This window comes from Jaculus jaculus, chromosome 1 (genome assembly GCF_020740685.1).
Source record: "Jaculus jaculus isolate mJacJac1 chromosome 1, mJacJac1.mat.Y.cur, whole genome shotgun sequence".
In the NCBI taxonomy this organism is placed as follows: Eukaryota; Metazoa; Chordata; class Mammalia; order Rodentia; family Dipodidae; genus Jaculus; species Jaculus jaculus.
The window spans coordinates 314697435-314717309 of NC_059102.1; the positions used below are offsets into that span (position 1 = coordinate 314697435).

Here is a 19875-nt window from a genome sequence, read left to right on the forward strand (position 1 = left end):
TAGAGTGAGACCTTACCTCGAAAAATCAAAAAGAAAAATAAAAATAGGATAAGTGGTTGGACCTCACAGTGGCTGACACTACCTACACAAGACCTATACAATAAGAGGCACCTCCTGCTGCGCCTCACCTCCCAACACTGCCGCACCTCACCTCCCAACACTGCCGCATCTCCCACTGCACCTCATCTCCCAACACTGCCACACCTCACCTCCCAACACTGCCGCACCTCCCACTGCACCTCATCTCCCAACACTGCGCACCTCACCTCCCAACACTGCCGCACCTCCCACTGCACCTCATCTCCCAACACTGCTGCACCTCACCTCCCAACACTGCCGCACCTCCCACTGCACCTCATCTCCCAACACTGCCGCACCTCACCTCCCAACACTGCCGCACCTCCCACTGCATCTCATCTCCCAACACTGCGCACCTCACCTCCCAACACTGCCGCACCTCCCACTGCACCTCATCTCCCAACACTGCCACACCTCACCTCCCAACACTGCCGCACCTCCCACTGCACCTCATCTCCCAACACTGCCACACCTCACCTCCCAACACTGCCGCACCTCACCTCCCAACACTGCCGCACCTCCCACTGCACCTCATCTCCCAACACTGCTGCACCTCACCTCCCAACACTGCCGCACCTCCCACTGCACCTCATCTCCCAACACTGCCACACCTCACCTCCTAACACTGCCGCACCTCCCACTGCGCCTCACCTCCCAACACTGCCACACCTCACCTCCCAACACTGCCGCACCTCACCTCCCAACACTGCCGCACCTCACCTCCCAACACTGAGGCTCAAGGGGGATGAGTTATATCCCCAGCTCTCTTTTTCTGGAGACAAAATTTCACTAAGTTATCCAGGCTAGACTTGAACTTACTATGTAGCCCAGGCAGGGCTTGAACTGGTTTTCATGCTGCCTCAGCCTCCTGAGCAGCTGATGTCACAGGGGTGCACCACCAGACCTGGCTTCCGAGTTTCTTTCTTTCTTTTTATTAAGAGTATACTTTGTATGGACACATTATGTGTTGGTACCATCATTTCCCTCACACCTGTCCTCATCCCACTTCTCCTCAGTGGGATGCTGGCATTCCCCATGAGATTGTGGCTTATGAGCTATGGAAACAGCAGTCAGTCACTGAGGGGGGTGGGCGATGCCTCTGGATCTGGAGAGTCCCTCCCATCCTGTGGCTCTTATAATCTTTCCACTCCCTCTTTTGCAAAATTCCCTGAGCCGTGGTGGGTGTGTTTTAAGTCAGCTTCAGTGTTGAGCTCTCAGGAGCTTCCGGGTTTCTGCTTGGGTATGTGCTCAGTGTCCACAGCATCTGTAGCTTTCAACCTGGTGCAGGTTGTCAGGATCACCATGGGAGCAGAACTCTTGCTCATCATACTAATTCTTCTGCAGTTTCACCTGGGCCCTGGCTGCTCTGCGAAGGTTGGTTTATCTCCTCTGTCCAGGTTGCTTTCAAGGGAAGGTCATGGAAGAAATATGGTAGAAACAGAGACCACTGTCATTGTGGTTTTACCATTGTATGTGGGCCCTGGAGCCATCTGATTTGCTGATTCCTCCAGTCCCCCATTGAGTTTGAATCTTTCTGTGCACAGAGAAATACAGGCCTGTGTCCACTGCAAACAGGATCCCCATCACCAGGCAGAAAGCAACTTGGTACCAAAGCCGACTGGTAGATGGAATGACTGGACCTAGTGGGAAAAGCAGAGAAATGGAGAGCGGAATCGATAGTCATTAAAGTGGAAATTCTGAAGGCACTGTGATGTCCCTGGTGGAGAGCTTTTGCAAATTCACCAGTGTCATGTATCTAAGACAAAGTCAGGAGCAGATAAGTAGGCCAGAACATCTTCAGAGGACATTTTCTTCTCTCCCTTCCCTAAAAAAGCACTGAATCAGCATTTCTCAAAGGGTAACCATGGGGACATCTGTCTGAAGTTATAGAAGACAGAGATTTTGTTGTCATCTAGATTTGGCAGTACAGCATATGCAACACAGTTTTTTGTTTTGTTTTGTTTTGTTTTGTTTATTTTGGTTTTCCAAGGTAGGGTTTCACTCTAACTCAGACTGACCTGCAATTCACTATGTTGTCCATTCCTTGTTGTGTTTTTTTTTTGTTTGTTTGTTTTGTTTTGTTTTTCGAGGTAGGGTCTCACTCTAGCCCAGGCTGACCTGGAATTCACTATGTAGTCTCAGGGTGGCCTCGAACTCACAGCGATCCTCCTACCTCTGCCTCCCAAGTGCTGGGATTAAAGACATGCGCCACCACGCCCGGCTTAGCCCTTGTTTTTTTTAAGGTAGGGTCTCACTCTGTAGTCTCAGGGTGGCCTTAAACTCACAGTGATCCTCCTACCTTTGCCTCTCCAGTACTAGGATTAAAGGCATGTACCACCATACCCGATCCAAGACAGGGTGGTTGGGTTTTTTTGTTGTTGTTGTTTTGTTTTTTTTTTTTTGCTTTTTTGTTTGTTTTCAAGGTAGGGTCTTACTCTAGTTCAGACTGACCTAGAATTCACTATGTAGTCTCACGGTGGCCTAAAACTCATGGCAATCCTCCTGCCTCTACCTCCTGAGTGCTGGCTAATGTGGGTCCCAGGGAATCCCAGGCATGTGCCACCACACCTGGCTTCAAGACAGTTTTAAAATTTTCCTTCCAACACTCCTGGTACCACACACTTGTAACAGGATCTTGCCAGGTATCCCAGTTTGGCCCCCAACTCACAATCCCCCTGCCTCCACTCCTCAAATGCTGGAGTTAGAGACATTCATCAAGTTGGATTTACAACAGGTCCTCTTGGAAGTGTTCAGTGTGCACTATGCATATAAGAGGAGATGGAGAGAAGACACAGCATGCTGTGCACTACCCTGAGATGGCTTAATGATTAAGGCACTTGTCTACAAAACCAAAGGACCCAGGTTCAATTCCCTGGGACCCACATTAGCCAGGTAGACAAGGTAGCACATGTGTCTGGAGTTCATTTGCAGCAGATGGTGGCCCTGGTATATACATTTTTCTCTCTCTCTCAAATAAATAAAAATAAAATATTTCAGTGCCCTGTGCATCTGGAGTTCCTTTAGAGTGAATATAGACTCTAGCATGCCCATTCTCTCTCTCTCCTCTAATAAATAAATTTTTTAAAAGATTTTATTTTTATTAATTTATTTATTAGAGACACACAGAGAGAAAGACAGAGGGAGAGAGAGTGAGAATGGGCATGCCAGGGGCCCTAGCCACTACAAATGAACTCCAGATTCATGTGCCACCATGTGCATCTGGCTTACGTGGGACCTGGAGAATTGAAGCTGGGTTCTTAGGCTTCATAGGCATGTGCCTTAACCACTAAGTCATCGCTCCAGACTGAAATAAAATAAATTGTTTTTTAATTTAATTTAATTTATTTATTTATCTGATACAGAAAGGCAGATAGATACAGAGAGAAGGAGAGTGAGCACATCAGGGCCTCCAGCCACTGCAAATTAACTCCAGATGCATGCACCACCTTGTGCATCTGGCTTATGGGAGTCCTGGGGAATTGTACTGAAGTCCTCTGGCTTTGCAGGCAAGTGCTTAACCACTAAGCCACCTCTCCAACCCAAATTTTTTTTAAAAAAGAAAGAAAAAATCTGGGTGTGGTGGCACACACCTTTAACCCCAACATTTGGGGAGGCAGAGGTAGGAGGATTGCTGTGAGTTCAAAGCCAGCCTGAGATAACACAGTAAATTCCAGGTCAGCCTGGACTAGAGTGAGACCCTACTTCAACAAAACAAAAGAGAGAAAGAGAGAGAGAGAGAAGGTGGTTATGATTTGTGATTTGTAGAGGGACAAAGATGGCTTCCATTAAAATTCTGAGTGAACAACACCCATTTCCACAATCTCTAATGAACAAACTGGGACAGAGCTGCATATCCACACAGATGTCAGGTCAACTAGAACTTCAGTGTCCCATTAACATCAAGAAGGCCACTCAGAAGAATGTAAATAATGATCTCCAAAAAGGATCAGTGTCCCCACGCCTCCCCTTTTTTTCTTTTTGGTTTTTCAAAGTAGGGTCCTGCTCTAGCCCAGGCTGACCTGGAATTCACTAAGTAGTCTCAGGGTGGCCTCAAACTCACAGTGATCCTCTGCCTCCCAAGTGCTGGATTAAAGACATGTGTTGCCAGGCCTGGCTAGTCTTTTCCTTTCTACTCAGCTTTCCAAGCCCCTTGAATAGCCCTGGCTCCTACCTTGAACAATGATGGTCACAGTCTTTGAAAAGTGGAGTATCCTTCCTAAATATCCCTTGCAGTAGTAATCACCACTGTGACTGTGGTTTGCTTGTGGTATGCAGAAGGTTTCATTGAAGTGGGAAAAACTCTTGGATGTGCCATTCTGGTAGAATATGACCCTGTTCAGAGGGGTGTTCCTCCAGCCATGGCATCTCAACACGATGGTGTCCCCTTCCTGGAATACTAGTTGAGAGGTCTGGAGCAGCAGCCAGTCTGAAAGATAGAAAGACACGGTGTTGCAGGATGCTGTCCTACGGGCATAACATGTCAGTTGCCCTGTTGATTCCTTGCAGCCGTGACAGTTATGATTACTCAAGGGAGGTCCACACAAAATTACATGTCCTCAGGGAGGGTGGAAGGGCTCATGAGGCCCCCTGATTCCCTCTCCTCCTCCTTAAGGATACATAAGCAGTTAATGGTTGCTGGGAGATAGACATTTTCCTCAGTGGTGTATCAACTCAACTGCCCATAAATTGCTCATACTCCTGTAAATAACCCTTATTAAACTCATTGGTTCACCAAGCTAGATTTGGGTGAAATCATTAATTTGGTCTGTCATTGGCACCCTATCTGGGGTGGACAGATGTTTGTGAGTCTCCCCAGGAGAAATTCACATAACATATGGGAAAAATAAAGCCAGGTTTGGTGGTGCACACCTTTGATCCCAGCCCTCGGAAGATAGAGACAGGAGTATTGCTGTGAGTTTGAGGTCAGCCTGGGACTACAGAGTAAATTGCAGGTCAGTCTGTGCTAGACTGAGCCCCTACCTCCACAAAAAAAAAAAAAAAAAAAAAAAAAAAAAATCCAAAGAGTAAAATCCCAAGGCCTTTGCAGCAGCTCATGTGCAGGGTAACATTGCTTACAGAACTTGAAAGAATAGCAGGCAGAGCCAGGTGTGGTAGCACACCACTTTAATCCCAGCGCTCAGAAGTCTGAGGTAGAAGGATCACTGTGAGTTCAAGGCTACCCTGAGACTCCATAGTGAATTCCAGGTAAGCCTAGGCTAGAGTGAGACCCTACCTCAAAGAAAAAATAAATATATCAGGCAGAGGAAATTGAAGATGCTTCATGGATGACATGAGCATTCTCTTACAGGGAAACTCTGTAGCTCAGACTGGCCTCAAACCCTCAGAAATCCTTCTCTCTCAGCACCCTGAATATTGGGCTTATAGGTGTATTTCCCCTTTTGAATTCAGTGTTCCCTCGTGGTTCTGAACAAAATGACCCTAAAACAGCTTTGAAGGGGTGGGTAGATAGCTCAGTTAGTAAAAGGCTCACTATATGCATTCTGACTATAGTTCAATCCCCAGAACCAACATAAAAAGAACCAAGCAAAATGAATAAATAAATAAAACATGAAAATGAAAATAGAAAAAGAGTCAGGCATGATAGCACTAATTAATCATTCTAGTGTTAAAGAAGCAGAGCTAGACTGATCCCTACGGTCTACCAGTTTAGCCTAATTGGCAAGCTCCAGGCCTACGAGAAACCCTGTCTCCAAAAAGATTGATGGTGCCTGAGGAAACACACACACACACACACACACACTTTTAAACTGCAAAATCGCTAGGTAAGGTGGTGCATGCTTTTAATCCCAGCACTCAGCATGCAGAGGTAGGAGGATCACTGTGAGTAGTTCCAGGTCAGCCTGGGCTACAGTGAGACCCTGCCTCAAAAACAAACAAACAAAAACTTCAGAAATCACTTTCTCCTCTTTGTTGACAAAAACCCTCACTCCCAACTACCTGCATCCTTTCTTGCTGGCACAGTAATCAATTGGAGAACAAGTCTGCAAAGAATGTTATTACAAGCTTTCTAGAGAATACAAGCAAATTTATCTATTACAGGATTAAATATCTCAATTTGTTATATCTTTTTATAATTTTTTATTTTATTTATTTGTGAGAAAGAGAGAGAGAGTCAGATAGAGAGAGAATGGGTATACCAGGGTCTCTAGCCACTGCAAATGAACTCCAGATGCATGTACTACCTTATGCATCTGGCTTTTGAGCCTTAACCACTAAACCACCTCTCCAATTTGTTACATATTATTTAGATGAAAACTCATTTTGAGGAAAAAGTTTGTGAAAGGCTAGATACCATTACTGAAACAGCATGATGGGGCTGGGGAGATGGCTCAGTGGTTAATTGTAAGTCTGCTGACTGGAGTTTGGATCCCTGGTACCTGTGCTGGGCACAATGTGGCACACCCATTGATAATTCCATAGCAATGGGAGGTAGGGTCAGGAGAATCATGAAGCTCCCAGACCAGCTAGTCTGGCCTTCTCAGTGGCAAACAAGAGAAACTGTCTCAAACAATATGGGAAGATTGGGATTATAGGTATATATCCCTTTTTTAATTCAGTGTTCATTCGCGGTTCTGAACAAAATGACCCTAAAACAGCTTTGAAGGGCTGGTTATCCTCTAACCTTCGTGTGTGTGTGTGTGTGTGTGTGTGTATTTTGGTTTTTCAAGGTAGGGTCTCACTCTAGCCCAGGCTGACCTGAAATTCACTATGTAGTCTTAGGGTGGCCTTGAACTCACAGTGATCCTCCTACCTCTGCCTCCCTAGTTCTGGGATTAAAGGCGTGTGCCACCACATCTGGCTACAAATTTTTTTTTTAAAGGGAGAACATTACACAGAAATCTAAAGAAATATATTTTTAATTTCTAAGTCTATATTTTCATAGGAAAAAGCCAGAATATCCTTAGCTGTTTCTAGACAGGTAAGATGTAAAGGGAGGAGTTGAGTAGTCATGCTAACATGAAACAGATTTTTGAAATTAAGTCAATGTTTATTGACATTTCATTACAGCACTGTCACAAGAAAGTGACCACACCTCCAGGACTCTCTAACATAGAAGCCATTTGAAAAGCCACCTTAGTGTTAAACAGGAGAATCAAAAAACTCTGGGTGTAGGGCTGGAGAGATGGCTTAGCAGTTAAGGGGCTTGCCTGCAAAGCCAAAGCACCTGGCATACCCTTTCCTTATTTGTCTCTGTCTCTCTGCTTGCAAATAAACAAATTAAAAAAAAAAAAAAAAACAAACCTGGGCACATACCTGTACCATCCTTGGGGCTTAGGTAGAGCTGAAGTCAACTAGAAGCAGATTCATGAGCTGAGGCTATAGTCAGAGTGCTTACCTAGCATGCATGAGGCCCCAGGTTCAACCATTTATTTATGGGCCAAGTGTCAAATTGTGAGAGGCCTTGTTTCAGTCAGTAAAGTGGAGAGTCATCAAGGAAGATATCCAACACCAACCTCTGGCCTGCCTCTGAGTGTGCGCGTGCGACACACGCATGCACGTTTACCCGCAAATAGGTGCTCTGCCAATATGCTCACACCACACACAGATACAGCAAAGCCCCCGACAAAGCCAGGCTCGTATTCTCAGACCTCATCTTCAGGAATTTGAGTCCTCCCTGGGGAGGGGCGTGGGGTCAGCCTTTGCAGGTGTGTCTCTAGCTCCCACGCTTAACCATACTGCCATCACAGCAGAGCGATTTCACGAATTAGAAGCTTTCATGTGCTTCCTTCCCCTCTCAGCTGCCTTTCAGGACATTTCTTACTCAATAAGGACTAAGGCAAAAATAACCTTTCCCTTGAACGGAAAGATTTCCCCCACCCCCACCATACATATTAAGCAAAAGCAAAGGGAAATGAGTGGACAAAAATACTTCAGGCAACTCAGTGATGCTTCCCAGAAACCAGGCCACCCCCTTTCCTCAAACCTCTGCACTGTAAGCAGATTCCTCTGCTCCTGGTCTCCCAGCCCTTCCCTGGGCCTGCCTCTACCAACCAGCAATCACGCTCAGTTGTACAGGGTCACTTAGGCTGGTCTGGTCCATCAGGCACTGGTACGCCCCGCTGTCATTGTTCTTGGCCTTAAACGTGTAGCTGGGCTGGAGCTGGGTCAGGATGGGGGTCCCATCGTGGAACCACTGAGTGGAATGGTTCTCAGAGTTGTGGGGGCCCCGGCACACCAGTGTTACAGTGTCATCCGGGAACACCTGGATCCACGGGGGCTCAAGTCTCACCAAAGCTTTTGGAAGATCTGCTGAGGGTCAGAGAGCAAAAAGGGATATCAATAAATAACTTTATCAGACTGTGGATTCCAAAGGAACTCCCAGGGGAGACCAGGGGCCAGAGAGTCCTTTCATAGACCCAGTTAAAGATCTTGTTTGAGAGCCATGCGTGGTGGTGCACGTCTTTAATATCAGCATTTGGGAGGCAGAGGTAGAAGGATTGCATAAGTTCGAGGCCATCCTGAGACCACATAGTGAATTTCAGGTCAGTCTGGGCTAGAGCAAGACCCTATCCTGAAAAACAAACAAACAAAACTCTCACCAGGCATGGTGGCACATGCCTTTAATCCCAGCATTTAGGAGGCAGAGGTAGGAGGATCACTGTGAGTTCAAGGCCAGCCTGAGACTACATAATGAATTCCAGGCCAGTCTGGACCAGCCTGGACTAGTGAGACCCTACCTCAAAACAAAAAATAAAAAACAGAAAAAGGGCTAGAGAGATGACTTAGCAGGTAAGGCCAAAGGAGCTAGGTTGGATTCCCCAGGACGCACATAAGCCAGATGCACAAGATGCAGTGGCTGGAGGCCCTGGAGCATCCATTTTTCTCTCTATCTGCCTCTCTCTCTCAAACCGTTTAAAAAAAAAATCCAGGCATGGTGGCACACGCCTTTAATCCCAGCACTTGGGAGGCAGAGGTAGGAGGATCACCATGAGTTCAAGGCCATCCTGAGACTACATAGGGAATTCCAGGTCAGCCTGAGTGAGAGTGAGACCTTACCTCGAAAAACAAAAAAAATCTGTGTTTGAGCTGGAGGTCCTTGCCTGTAATCATAGCACTGGGAAGATTAAAGCAGAAAGATCACAAGTCTGAGACTTGTGTCTAGGTACATAGTGAGCTCAAGAACAGCTAGGGCAATTTATCAAGACTGTTTCAAATTATAAAAATATTAAGTCAGGCTAAGGATGTAGCTCAACAGTAGAGAAGCTACCTAGCATACTCAAGGCTCTAGGTTAAAAAAAAAAAGATCTAGGGCTGGGGTGATGGTTCAGCAGTTAAGCCAGATGCACAAAAGTGGTATATGCATCTGGGGTTTGTTACAGTGGCTAGAGGCCATGGTGCCTCCATTCGTTCCCTCTCTCTCCCTCCCACTCTCTTTCTCTCACTCTCTTTCTCTCTCTCTATGCTGGGCGTGATGGCACTTGGGAGGTAGGAGGATCACTGTGAGTTTGAGGCCAGCCTGAGATGAAATAGTGAATCCCAGGTCAGCCTCGGCTAGATCAAGGCCCTACCTCAAAAATAAAATAATAAAATAAAATAAAATACAAACATAGTTAGAATCTTACTAAGAATCATATCCCTATCACCTATGCTGACCCCACACCTGATTCTTGGTAGAACAGATATTTCTCTACAAAGTAAATGCAGCATTTCATTGTGATGAAGTAACCCAAGAAAACAAGCAAAGAACAGACTTACCAGTTGACCTGCCTGCAGAGGCTGTAAAGGAGAAGAGAATGGTCAATGTGGAGGGGCACCAGAACAAGGTCAATTGTGTGTGTAAGTAGAGTTGGTTTGGGTGTCTTTTTTCTCCAGGAACTATCTCAAGAGCTTGTTTCCAGTTTTCCTCAACAGAATGTTTATTATTCATGTCCTACAAAGTAAGCAGGAATGTTTGGGTGCAGGACAGACTTCCTAGAGACTCTGTAAAAGTAATTCTGAATTGTAACCTTGGGAAGCTGTGGGACAGTAAAAATTTTGGGTCCTTTCCTCTTTTTTTTTTTTTTTTTTAGACTGTAATTGGGGGAGCCCTTGATTCTTCCCTGTACCTCTCCAACACCGTGCCCAAGTCTCTTTCTTTTTAATCTGTCCCCAGTTTTAATCCAGGTCTGTTCCTTTCTACTCTGATTTTAGGAGTCAGGACACTAGGAAAGGCTGAAATTACCCTATTAAATGGATGACCCTCACTCACCAAACAACAGCAAAATCGCCAGTGGTTGGAACAGCCATTGGCTTCCAGGATGCACATTCTGAAACATTTGGGTCTCCGAAGTCATTCAAGAACTGGGGCAGAGTCAAGGGTTGTTTAGGAAGTAAACTAAGAAAAGAGGAAGGAAATTGTTTCATCTCTTTCAGCTGTCATCAGTCACTAGATTGTAGTTCTGCTAACCAAACAGTGACAAGTCAAACAAGAAGTGGAGTCTGCTTTACAGACATGTTTCTACAAGTATCACCTTGTTGTACCCATGGGGAAACCCTGAGTTATTGTTTAATGGTAAGAAAACTGACTGGGGAAACACCAAGAAGTAGATGTGAGAACAGAGCTCTTTGTTGTTATTTATTTATTTACTTGACAGAGAAAGAGGGAGAGAGAGAATGGGAACACCAGGGCCTCCAGCCACTGCAAAGGAACTCTAGATGCATGTGCCTCCTTGTGCATCTGGCTAACGTGGGTCCTGGGGAATTGAACCTGGGTCCTTTGGCTTTGCAGGCAAATGCCTTAATTGCTAAGCCATCCCTCCAGCCCCAGAGATCTTGTTTTGATCTCAGTTTAGTGCTGCTTCCACAGTCCTGTGTTGTCCAGTACAGAAAGTGCCAAAGGACATTTGACCCTGTGATAAAGAGACCTGTCTAAATATGCAATCAAGATAGGGCCATCTGCAGAAAAATAAACACACACACACACACAGAGAGAGAGAGAGAGAGAGAGAGGAACTAAGGCACTTGCCTGCAAAGCCTAACGACCAAGGTTCAACTTCCCAGTACCCATTTAAAGCCAGATGCACAAAGTGGGGCATGCATCTGGAGTTCTTTGCAGCAGCTGGAGGCCCTGGTGTGCTCATTCTCTCTGTCTGTCTTTCTCTACTAATAAATAAATAAATACTTTAAAAAAAAAAAAAAGAGGGGCCTTCCAAGTAAAATGGTGGCATAGTAGCTACCAGATAAGCCTAGGGAGGGCAATAAGCAGAAAAACAGAAAAAATGCACTCTTCTACTGAAAAGTTAAGATGCATAAGGAATTATTAACCACAGCAGAGAAGCAGGAGAGACTCAGATCTTCTATCAAGCAGGAAACCAGCCAGAATCCTGCCAAGGTGCCAGTGCCCCCAATCCATGCACCTGCCCAGCCAGCACAGAGCTGCAGGAGCAGAAACTAGGTGAGGGGATTTTCCACTCACATCAGCCTTCTCCTCCTCCCAAAGTCAGGAAACCTGAAGGAGAAGACAGCCAGAACTAGCTGAGTAGCTGCTGAAGGAGATCACAACCGAGACAAGCTGAGCAACTCCAGTACAACTATCGGCATCCTGCACAGCCTCCCGTCCTCCAACCACCAGTGCTGAGAACCACCAGAGAACTCATCCACCCCCTGGCTGCACAGCACCCAGCACAACCCATCAGAACACCAGATCCAGTAACCCCAGCAGCCTAACCAAGTCCACAGTGCAACAGAGAGGGATCAAGGTGGGCACTCAGCATTGGTGACACTGGAAGCCATTCTCAAAGGTAACATGGCCTTCTTACACAAAGCCTGGCACATAAGCCTGCACTGGAAGTGCTAATTCACCCTCCATGTCAGGGAAGGTTATGTGTTAGATTTGTTTGATATATCCTTGATCGGCTTTACCATTCTCAAATAGGCTGTGTTTGGGTGTTGATTATTCTGGCCTTTGACGTTTCTTGATTTATAGGACCTTTGTCTTTCTTCTGTCAATTTTTGGGGCAGGGTCTAACTCACCCCCAGGCTGATCTAGAACCCATTTCAGACCAGAAATCTAAGCCTCCCAGTTGACAGGATTAAGGGTGTGGGACAACACCCACCCTTATGGACTTTGGCTTTATTAGATTATCTGTTTGCTTTAATCTCCACTCTTGCATAAATACTCTGTGCTGGTTTTGATTGGATGTGTATATTGCGCAGTTGGATTTTAGAATTTTCTGGTAATTTGCTCTACCCAGCTATGGTTCCTGGCTGTCCTGGGGCTGCTGTGCATTGGTCTCCCAGGGGTGTCCAGGCAGCTGTGGAGCAGGGTCTTGAGTGGCCATGAATGCAACAGGAAGAAACACCGGGAGACAGCTTCAGAGAACAGCTTGTTTATTTGCCAGGGGAATGGGTTAATAAGCGTTTGTGAAAGAGCGGGAAGAGGTATGGGTCATAAGGAGATTGGTTAGTTCAAAGGTCCTGCTGATGCCTAATTAGCATGTAGTGACCTCACGGGTGAGTGGGGAAGAGTCACAGGGTCTGAGTAGTGGCAGGAAAGGTAGGGGTCGTAGGGGTATTGGCTGTGTGAAGGCTGTTGGCTGATACCTTATTAACATACAGGGACGTGCCGGGCAAGTGGCAAGAAGTCACAGGCTCTGGTGAAAGGGAAACCTAAGTCTTGTCAAGATGTCCAGGTGTTCCGGGCTGTGGGGAGAGAGCAGCGGCCCTGGAGTCTAGGCTTGCCGCAACCATTCCTGGCAGTTCAGGTACGCTTTAACCTTAACCCTTAGTGGCCCAGGGCCCTTATCTGTGCCTGACAGACAGCCTACTATGATAGTTGGATAGCAGGCAAATTCAATACTAGGGCCACTTCTGCTGCTACTCTGGGAGTATAACAGTTACACCTGGCACCTGAAACTCTTACACTGAATATACATGAAGTTGGATTTACAAGTCTAAGAATTTGCTGCAGATAATTAGAAAACCCAAGCATCAAATTAACTCAAGATGCAAAAATCTCTACATTATAATACAAGAAAGACAGAAACTCAAGAAAGCCAGGGATGGTGGCACATGCCTTTAATTCCAGCACTCTGGAGGCAAAGGTAGGAAGATCACTGTGAGTTCAAGGCCACCCTGAGACTACATAGTGAATTCCAGGTCAGTCTGGTTTAGATTAAGACCCTACCTCCATACAAATTGATGGAGAAATAAGGAGGGGGAGGAGGAGGAGGAGGAGGAGGAAAAGGAGGAGGAGGAGGAGGGGAAGGAGGAGGGAAAGGAGGAGGGGGAAGAGGAGGGGGAAGAGGAGGGGGAAGAGGAGGGGGAGGAGGAGGAGGGGGAGGAGGAGGGAAAGGAGGAGGGGGAAGAGGAGGGGGAGGAGGAGGGGGAGGAGGAGGGGGAAGAGGAGGGGGAAGAGGAGGAGGAGGAAGAAAGTAGAAGAGTTTACCAGAACCTCACATCAGGTTCAGGAAGTATGCCTTAAAAAAGAGAGAGGGAGGTTATTGAACCTCTTTGATGCTCTTTCCCATGTGGCAGCACTGAAGGAATCGCAGGAGCTGTTTCCATATTACTTCTTTCCCTTAACAGGCCCAATCCAGGACAAATGGCAGAGCAGGCATTTCAAGGAATGACAGCGCTCCACTCACAATACCACCAACACTTCTGACACCAGCCAGAACTCAGAAACTAACTCCTTGCGCTACCGGCTGGCAGTAATCAGGCTTAGCTGCGCCCAAGCGCGAGAACCTTGGCCCTGGGGCACACCGTGGGGGATCAGTGCCCACACCACGCAGGCGCTTGCGGCCCATTGCACCTTCTTCCCGTCACTGAAAAGTACGTGTGGACTTTGGCGAAAGCTCTCGAACTTGTGCGCTGGAGACCAAAACCCTCCTGGAGACTGAAACCCTTCTCCTCCCCATAGCTCCGTGTCCAAGCACAGGGAAACATGATTGGATGCCCACAAAGAGAGGGTGAAGAAGCCTGGAGGGGGTCTTGGGGAACAGAGCAGGAGGTGGTCCCAGGTTCACATTTTGCCTACTTCATCAGTGGTTTTGCTCACGGGGGAAAAAAATCTGGGAATCGTGCGCACACGTGGCTGTTTACAGGGGCTGCCACCGGAGTAGAAAAAGAGCTTACAGTGACCAGGTGTGATGTGGCTGCGGGAAGAACAGGAGGCCCCAGCAGCAGAAGGGAAAGAGGGGTGCTGTTGGGGAATGGCAGCCGCGAGGGCCGCCAGCGAGCCATCCTTTGGACCAAAATGAGGGAGTGCTGCAAGGTGCCCTGAGACATGAGATGGTAAGACAGATAGGTTGGCATGCTAGGAAGAAGAGAAACAAAAGCTCTAGAGCTTGTTTCCTTTCAGCGGTATTCCAACATGAAGAGGCCTGGACAGCCAAGGGTTTTACTTGCAAAAGTAAAGGCCACCAGCAGCCACGCATCACCCAGTGGAATCTGGCAGCTCTGGGCACCGTCAAAACAACACCTGCCCTTCAGCAGGACTTCTGCAAGAGCAACAGCAGGCATGCGCGTGCACACACACCCCCAAGTGTGGGCCAAGCTGACACCCCCCCTCCCCCCCCACACACCTTTGGCCCTGGGACTGGGCCTACAGCAATCGGTTGCATTGGCCATGAATCAAACCCAAGTAAACCGCTTGGAAGGCAGCAATGCTCACCACTATACTACCAACGCTGTGCTCCTTGGATGGCGCCCACACACCAACGGGGCACTAGAACCAATCTGCGTTGGTCCTGCACTGCCTGCTGCGGGACAGGGCTGCAGCTCCTAGAAACTGTGGGGACAAGGTCAGACCTTGGTGACTCACCAGAAGCCTTGCCAGGGCCAGCCCTGCCCAACCCAGTTGCAGAGGCCAACTGCATGCATCAAAGGGGGCCACCACTAAACACTAACATGACCCACAGGGAAGGACCAGGGACCCGCTAGGACACCATCCATACCCCCAGTGTGCGTCCTCATCTGCCTGGCTCCCAACCTGAGCCCCGAAACTCAGGTCTTCTGGAACGCAAAATCCCACCCACATCCCCATGGCTTTGCTTTGGTACCATCTACTAAGCCTGGAAGGGCCCTTGGCCTTTCTTATATGACACCCAGTCTATCTGAAATACCTCGCAGTTCCATAGAGATATCTGCCTTCTCTCAGCAGCACAAACAACCCAGCACCTTCTTATGGGAGCTGGGTAGAGATGCATATGAGGGAGCCAAATGGGCAAGGAAGGAATCACAAAAAGAAAAGGGCCACTTCACCCTGTGCCCGACTCAAATCACTTGGAATGTCTGCTTTGCTTTCTGCGGCTACACCCAGAAGGCATTCTTGTGGGCCTGGGCTCTGGTGACAATCCATGAGGAGTAGTGTGCCCGTCTCCTCCACCCTTCCCACCTGGATGCACATGGCCATGCCTCTCTGCTCTGCTGGGTGGGCCCAAAGCCTTCCTCTATTCCACGTCTTTCCACAGTCCATCCCGCCACGAGTCCAGCAATGACGACCACACCAAACCAAGGAGGCAGGAAACACAGGACACAACCACCAAACCACTTAAATAGGGATTGGGGAACAGGTGGGAATAAGGAAGACAAGAGTGCACAGAGGAAGAAGAGCAAAAGGGCCTTGAGAACCACACTCACAGACCCAAGGAGATATACAGAGCCAATATCACCTCACTACTGCGGACACCCCTACCAGCACATATGAACCATATCCCCAAAAACGCATTCAAATCCCTGGGCATCTGATATCCTAATCCCTTCCACCAACTTTCTGCCGCCTTGGACTGTTCTATTCTCTCAAAGATCCAAGATCAGAAAGAGGGACGTGGTTGTGTTTGACCCAACTACATCTTTGAAAGGAAGGAAAAGTTGGGGGCTCCTGGGACTGATCTTGGCAGGTGCCTTTGGGCAGCAGCTGACCTCAAGGGAGAAAGGGACCTCAGTGCAGCGACCCCGAGCTGCAACCCTGTGTGGCGAGGCCGGAATGGAAAGCAGCACAAGTCCGGGAACACTAGCCTCTGGTCAGACCAGAGCTCCCTATGTATGGTTTTCTTGCCCCGCTGGGTGTCGCTGGGTTGGGGTGGGGGATTGGTTGCGAGGGAGGGGGGATAGGTAAGGCGTGACATTGAGACTGGCGGAGCCACGACAGCCAAGGCTCTGTCCTCATCCCTCAAAGGGCCCGCAAACCTGCGGGGGTGAACCTGGCTAGCGGCTGATGACCACGCCCTGGCTTATGACCCTGGCTTGCAGCTGCCCTGCTGCCCGGCGCTCTTGTTGGTGGGCGCACGAGGGGCTGCGGCGGGGGTGGGCTGGGAAGGGCATTTTCACTCTGGCGCCTGGCCTTGCCCCAAGGGGTGGGGTGAGGAGCCAGCGGCCCCAGAGGCTCTGCTCTCTCCCCAGCCAAGGCTGTGGCTCAGCAACTGTTCCTGGGGACTCGATGGCAGGCAGTGGTCACTTGCAGGGATTGGCCTCGCCCAAGGGACCTAGGGGCCACTAACCTGAGGGGATCTCCAGGCGCTTTAGAGCCCTCCCGCCCTCTTCCCTGCACCGAAAACCACGTGTCTTTGGCAAAAGCTCTACCGCTTGTTTCCTATGGGCGGTGTTCGAAGGTGAGGAGCCCTGCACAGCCAAGGATCACACAGACCCTCCTGCTCCGCCTTCGCTCCGCGCCCAGGCGGGGGCAAGCGTGACTGGACGCCCACCGGGAGAAGGTGAAGGGGCCTGAAGGTTGACTCCGGACAAGGAGAGGTGGTGGTGGTGCCGGGTTGAGCTGAGAGGGCAAGTCAGGGAGCCGAGCCCGAGCTACCCGTATGCTCCCACGAACAAGGCGGGCACGCACGTGTGGGTGCGCTGTACAGCGGCCGGAGGCCACTGGAGTGGGGGAAGAAAAAACCAGGCTCAACTGGTGGCCAGTGTGACGTGGCAACGCGAAGGACGGGAGTGGGCAGTAGCAGAAGGAAATGGACCCCGACGCGGGGATGGGAGGGGGTGGCCTGTTGGGGATGGGCGGGAGGAAACCTGCGCACCAAAAAGGAGGGAGGGAAGAGTGCCGCGCGGGCTGCGGGCTCGAGGTGAGGTGGTAAGACAGAGGGGTTGGCTGGCATGCTAGAGAGAGGAAGAAGACTGGCTTCCCTGACCGGGAATCGAACCCGGGCCGCGGCGGTGAGAGCGCCGAATCCTAACCACTAGACCACCAGGGAGCATGCACAGCTCCACCCCGCTGGCACCTCGTGGAATCCGCTCCTGCGCCCCTGGACCTGCCTACGGCCCATGGGTTTCACTAGCAAAGGCCGCCCGCTCCACTCATCGCCCGCGCACTCTGGCAGTTCTGGGCACCGTCAAAACGTCACCTGCCACCCTAGGGCAGGATGGCCACGCTCGCACCGATGGGCACGGGCACGCCGCGCTGTCACCAGGGCAGGGCCTAGCCTGGGGCCAGGGACGAAGGCCAACAAAACGGGCATCGCTGCGTTGGCCGGGAATCGAACCCGGGTCAACTGCTTGGAAGGCAGCTATGCTCACCACTATACCACCAACGCCGCACCGCCCGGCTGCCACCCACACGCCAGCCGGGGACTGCCACCGGCCCGCCTCCGCCTTGCACGGGCGCTCGTCGGAGCTCTCCTCAGCTCCTGGATGCCAAGGGGACACCCAAGGCGGCCCTCGGTGTCCCGCCAGCGCCAGCCCTGCCGCGTCCAGCCCAAGCCAGCCGCTAAGACCAGCTGCGCTCCTCGAAGGGGGCCCCATCGTCGCCCGCGTGCCACAGGGACGGTCGAGGGAGCCGCCTGGCCGCCACCCGCGGCCCCGGTGTGCTTGCCCATCCGCCTGCATCACACCTCACGCCCGGGGGGCCGTCCAGTCTCGGGGAGCCCTCGCAAACGCCCGCGCCCGCGCCCGGACCCTGCACAAGGGGCGCTTCGCTTCGCTTGGGTCTTAGCGCCTCCTAAGCCTCAGGCGTCCGTCAGAGCCCCCAGGACCGGTGCCACCCCACGGAGAGCGGGTGCGCGGCCGGGGCAGCTGGCGGCGCCCGCGCCCAGCGGAGCCCGAGGACTTGGGGCTGGGAGGTGGCGCTGCCCAGCTGCCCTCCAGGCTGGCGGCTGGACCCCGCGGCAGAGCCGGCCAAAAAGGACTGCTGGCCTCCCCGTCGGGGAATCGAACCCCGGTCTCCCGCGTGACAGGCGGGGATACTCACCACTATACTAACGAGGACGGCGACGCCAGCCTCCTCGACACCACATCCCTCTCCGACGCCCGGCTCGCCTTCCCACAGCTGCCCCCTGACGGCGGCCCAGCGTCTGGCGTCTGGCGCCTGCCCGGGCCCCTGGCCCCGGGGGCCCCAGCCGCGCCCCCCAAACTCTGGCAACAGGCGACCCTCGCCACCATCCCCCCGTACCTAGCCCCGCACCCGCTCGCCGTCGCCCCCACCCGCCCGTCCCTCCCGGCTCCTCGGACGGGACCTTCGGCTTCGCTTGGGTCGCCTCGCCATGCCAGGAAGCGGCGCGGGCTCGCAAGCAGGGCTCTGGGGAGGAGCGCGCCGGCCGCCATCCGCCCGGCAGGCTCCCACCACTGGAAGCCGGCGCCACCCGGCCTGGCCCCGGCCCCGGCCCCGGCCCCACTGCGGCGGGCGTGGTCCCTTGTGGGGCCGTGGGGCCCGAGGGACGCGGGCGGTTGCACGCGGAGACGTGGGGAGGCTGCTGGACGGGCCGTAAGCCCCAGCGCGAGAGGCGACGCGGGGCCAGGCCAGGAAGAAAGTCGTCCACGGGCGCCCGGCGGGCTCACAAGGCCGACCTGCCCTGGCCGCTTCCCAGCCTGCAAAGCACACTCGACTCTCCGCCCGTCGTCAGGATGGCCGAGCGGTCTAAGGCGCTGCGTTCAGGTCGCAGTCTCCCCTGGAGGCGTGGGTTCAAATCCCACTCCTGACAAGTCCATCTTTTAGCCCCAGAGATCGCACGTCCAGTGACTTCTACTCCTCTTCTCTTCCTGCCTTGCGCTCTTTGCACGGCCCGAGCCTTCAATGCAGGACACCCCACAGAGGCATTGACCACCTCCTACCCCCTACCCCCAACAGGAGGCACCTGCCGCCGCCTCTCTGCTCCACACAGTCCCTCCCAGTTCCACAGGGAGGTCCGCCAAAGACCTGCAGCTCAGCCCGGACACCCGGCCAACGGAGCCCAGCGAGGCCAGGCTACGACCACCCAGCCCCCTCTAATAGGGGCGGAATTGCCCGAGGAGCCTGACAGCGGGCCTCCCAGGGCCTCGGCGGCCTCACACGTTGGCACTCGGAGAGCCAGTCGCACTCAAGACCCCTGTTCGTCCCACATCCTAACTCCTTCTCCCGCCGTTCTTCCCCTTGGCCACTTCCATTGTCCCGGCCTCCTGCGGAGCAGGCCATCGCCCATGTGGCTGGGCTTCTGGTCTTGGAGGCGACATGGGGACCTTTCCCTGCCCACACTGCCTGCCCTGCGGCCACGCTGCCCTCCGCTCCGCAGTCCACACAGGGCAGCTGCCCAGAGACAGCGGGAGCGCTCCAGGTGGTGGCCTTGGCCCCCCCCCCCCCCCGAGCTGGCCCACATGCCCGTCGCCCTCCCACAGTCTCCAAGCTCTGGCTGCACTGCCTCTAGCGCAAAGGGGCTGCCGCTGCCAGCCACGGCGGAAAGCCACCTCCTCCCTCTGCCCCACTCAGCTTCGATGGAGTGGCGTCCTCAAAGGACTCCCACTGCCCAGGGTCTCCCATCCTGCGTGGCAATGGAGCAACCGTCCCGTTTCACCCTTATCATTTTCTGCTCCTCGCTTTCTGCGGCCACGCCCGGCAGGCATTTTCTCGGGCCAGGGCTCCGCTCAAAACACACGGTG

General features: G+C 51.7%; 1 protein-coding gene and 4 non-coding genes across 7 annotated transcripts; 1 reads left to right on the forward strand and 4 right to left on the reverse strand.

The window, feature by feature from the left end:
* Window positions 1–1050: 1050 nt before the first annotated feature.
* On the reverse strand, window positions 1051–18502 carry LOC101608906 (low affinity immunoglobulin gamma Fc region receptor III-like). 3 transcript variants are annotated; one of them, XM_045156791.1, is made up of 7 exons: window positions 18480–18502; window positions 12622–12720; window positions 10289–10414; window positions 9796–9816; window positions 8092–8346; window positions 4250–4504; window positions 1051–1718 (listed from the first exon to the last, which is right to left on the reverse strand). In XM_045156791.1, exons 3-7 carry the CDS (start codon window positions 10371–10373, stop codon window positions 1540–1542), a joined length of 795 nt encoding a protein of 264 aa, XP_045012726.1. In that variant the 5' UTR covers window positions 10374–10414; window positions 12622–12720; window positions 18480–18502; the 3' UTR covers window positions 1051–1539. The 3 variants fall into 3 exon arrangements, with proteins under 3 accessions (XP_045012726.1, XP_045012720.1, XP_045012729.1); XM_045156785.1 differs by having other exon boundaries at window positions 8092–8349; XM_045156794.1 differs by lacking the exon at window positions 9796–9816.
* Trnae-cuc lies at window positions 17151–17222 on the reverse strand. The gene has a single exon. It is a non-coding gene; the product is annotated as a tRNA-Glu (tRNA).
* Window positions 17490–17561, reverse strand: Trnag-ucc. Its single transcript has one exon. It is a non-coding gene; the product is annotated as a tRNA-Gly (tRNA).
* On the reverse strand, window positions 18160–18231 carry Trnad-guc. The gene has a single exon. It is a non-coding gene; the product is annotated as a tRNA-Asp (tRNA).
* A 359-nt stretch (window positions 18503–18861) lies between the features above and the next one.
* Window positions 18862–18944, forward strand: Trnal-cag. The gene has a single exon. It is a non-coding gene; the product is annotated as a tRNA-Leu (tRNA).
* The last annotated feature ends 931 nt before the right edge of the window (window positions 18945–19875 follow it).

Coding starts and splice junctions, on each gene's coding strand:
- LOC101608906 (XM_045156785.1), bottom strand. CDS start 10,373: ATGACTTCGGAGACCCAAATGTTTCAGAATGTGCATCCTGGAAGCCAA. Junction 9,817..10,288: donor GGCGATTTTGCTGTTGTTTG/GTGAGTGAGGGT, acceptor TCTCCTTTACAG/CCTCTGCAGGCAGGTCAACT. Junction 8,350..9,795: donor CTCTGCAGGCAGGTCAACTG/GTAAGTCTGTTC, acceptor TCTGACCCTCAG/CAGATCTTCCAAAAGCTTTG.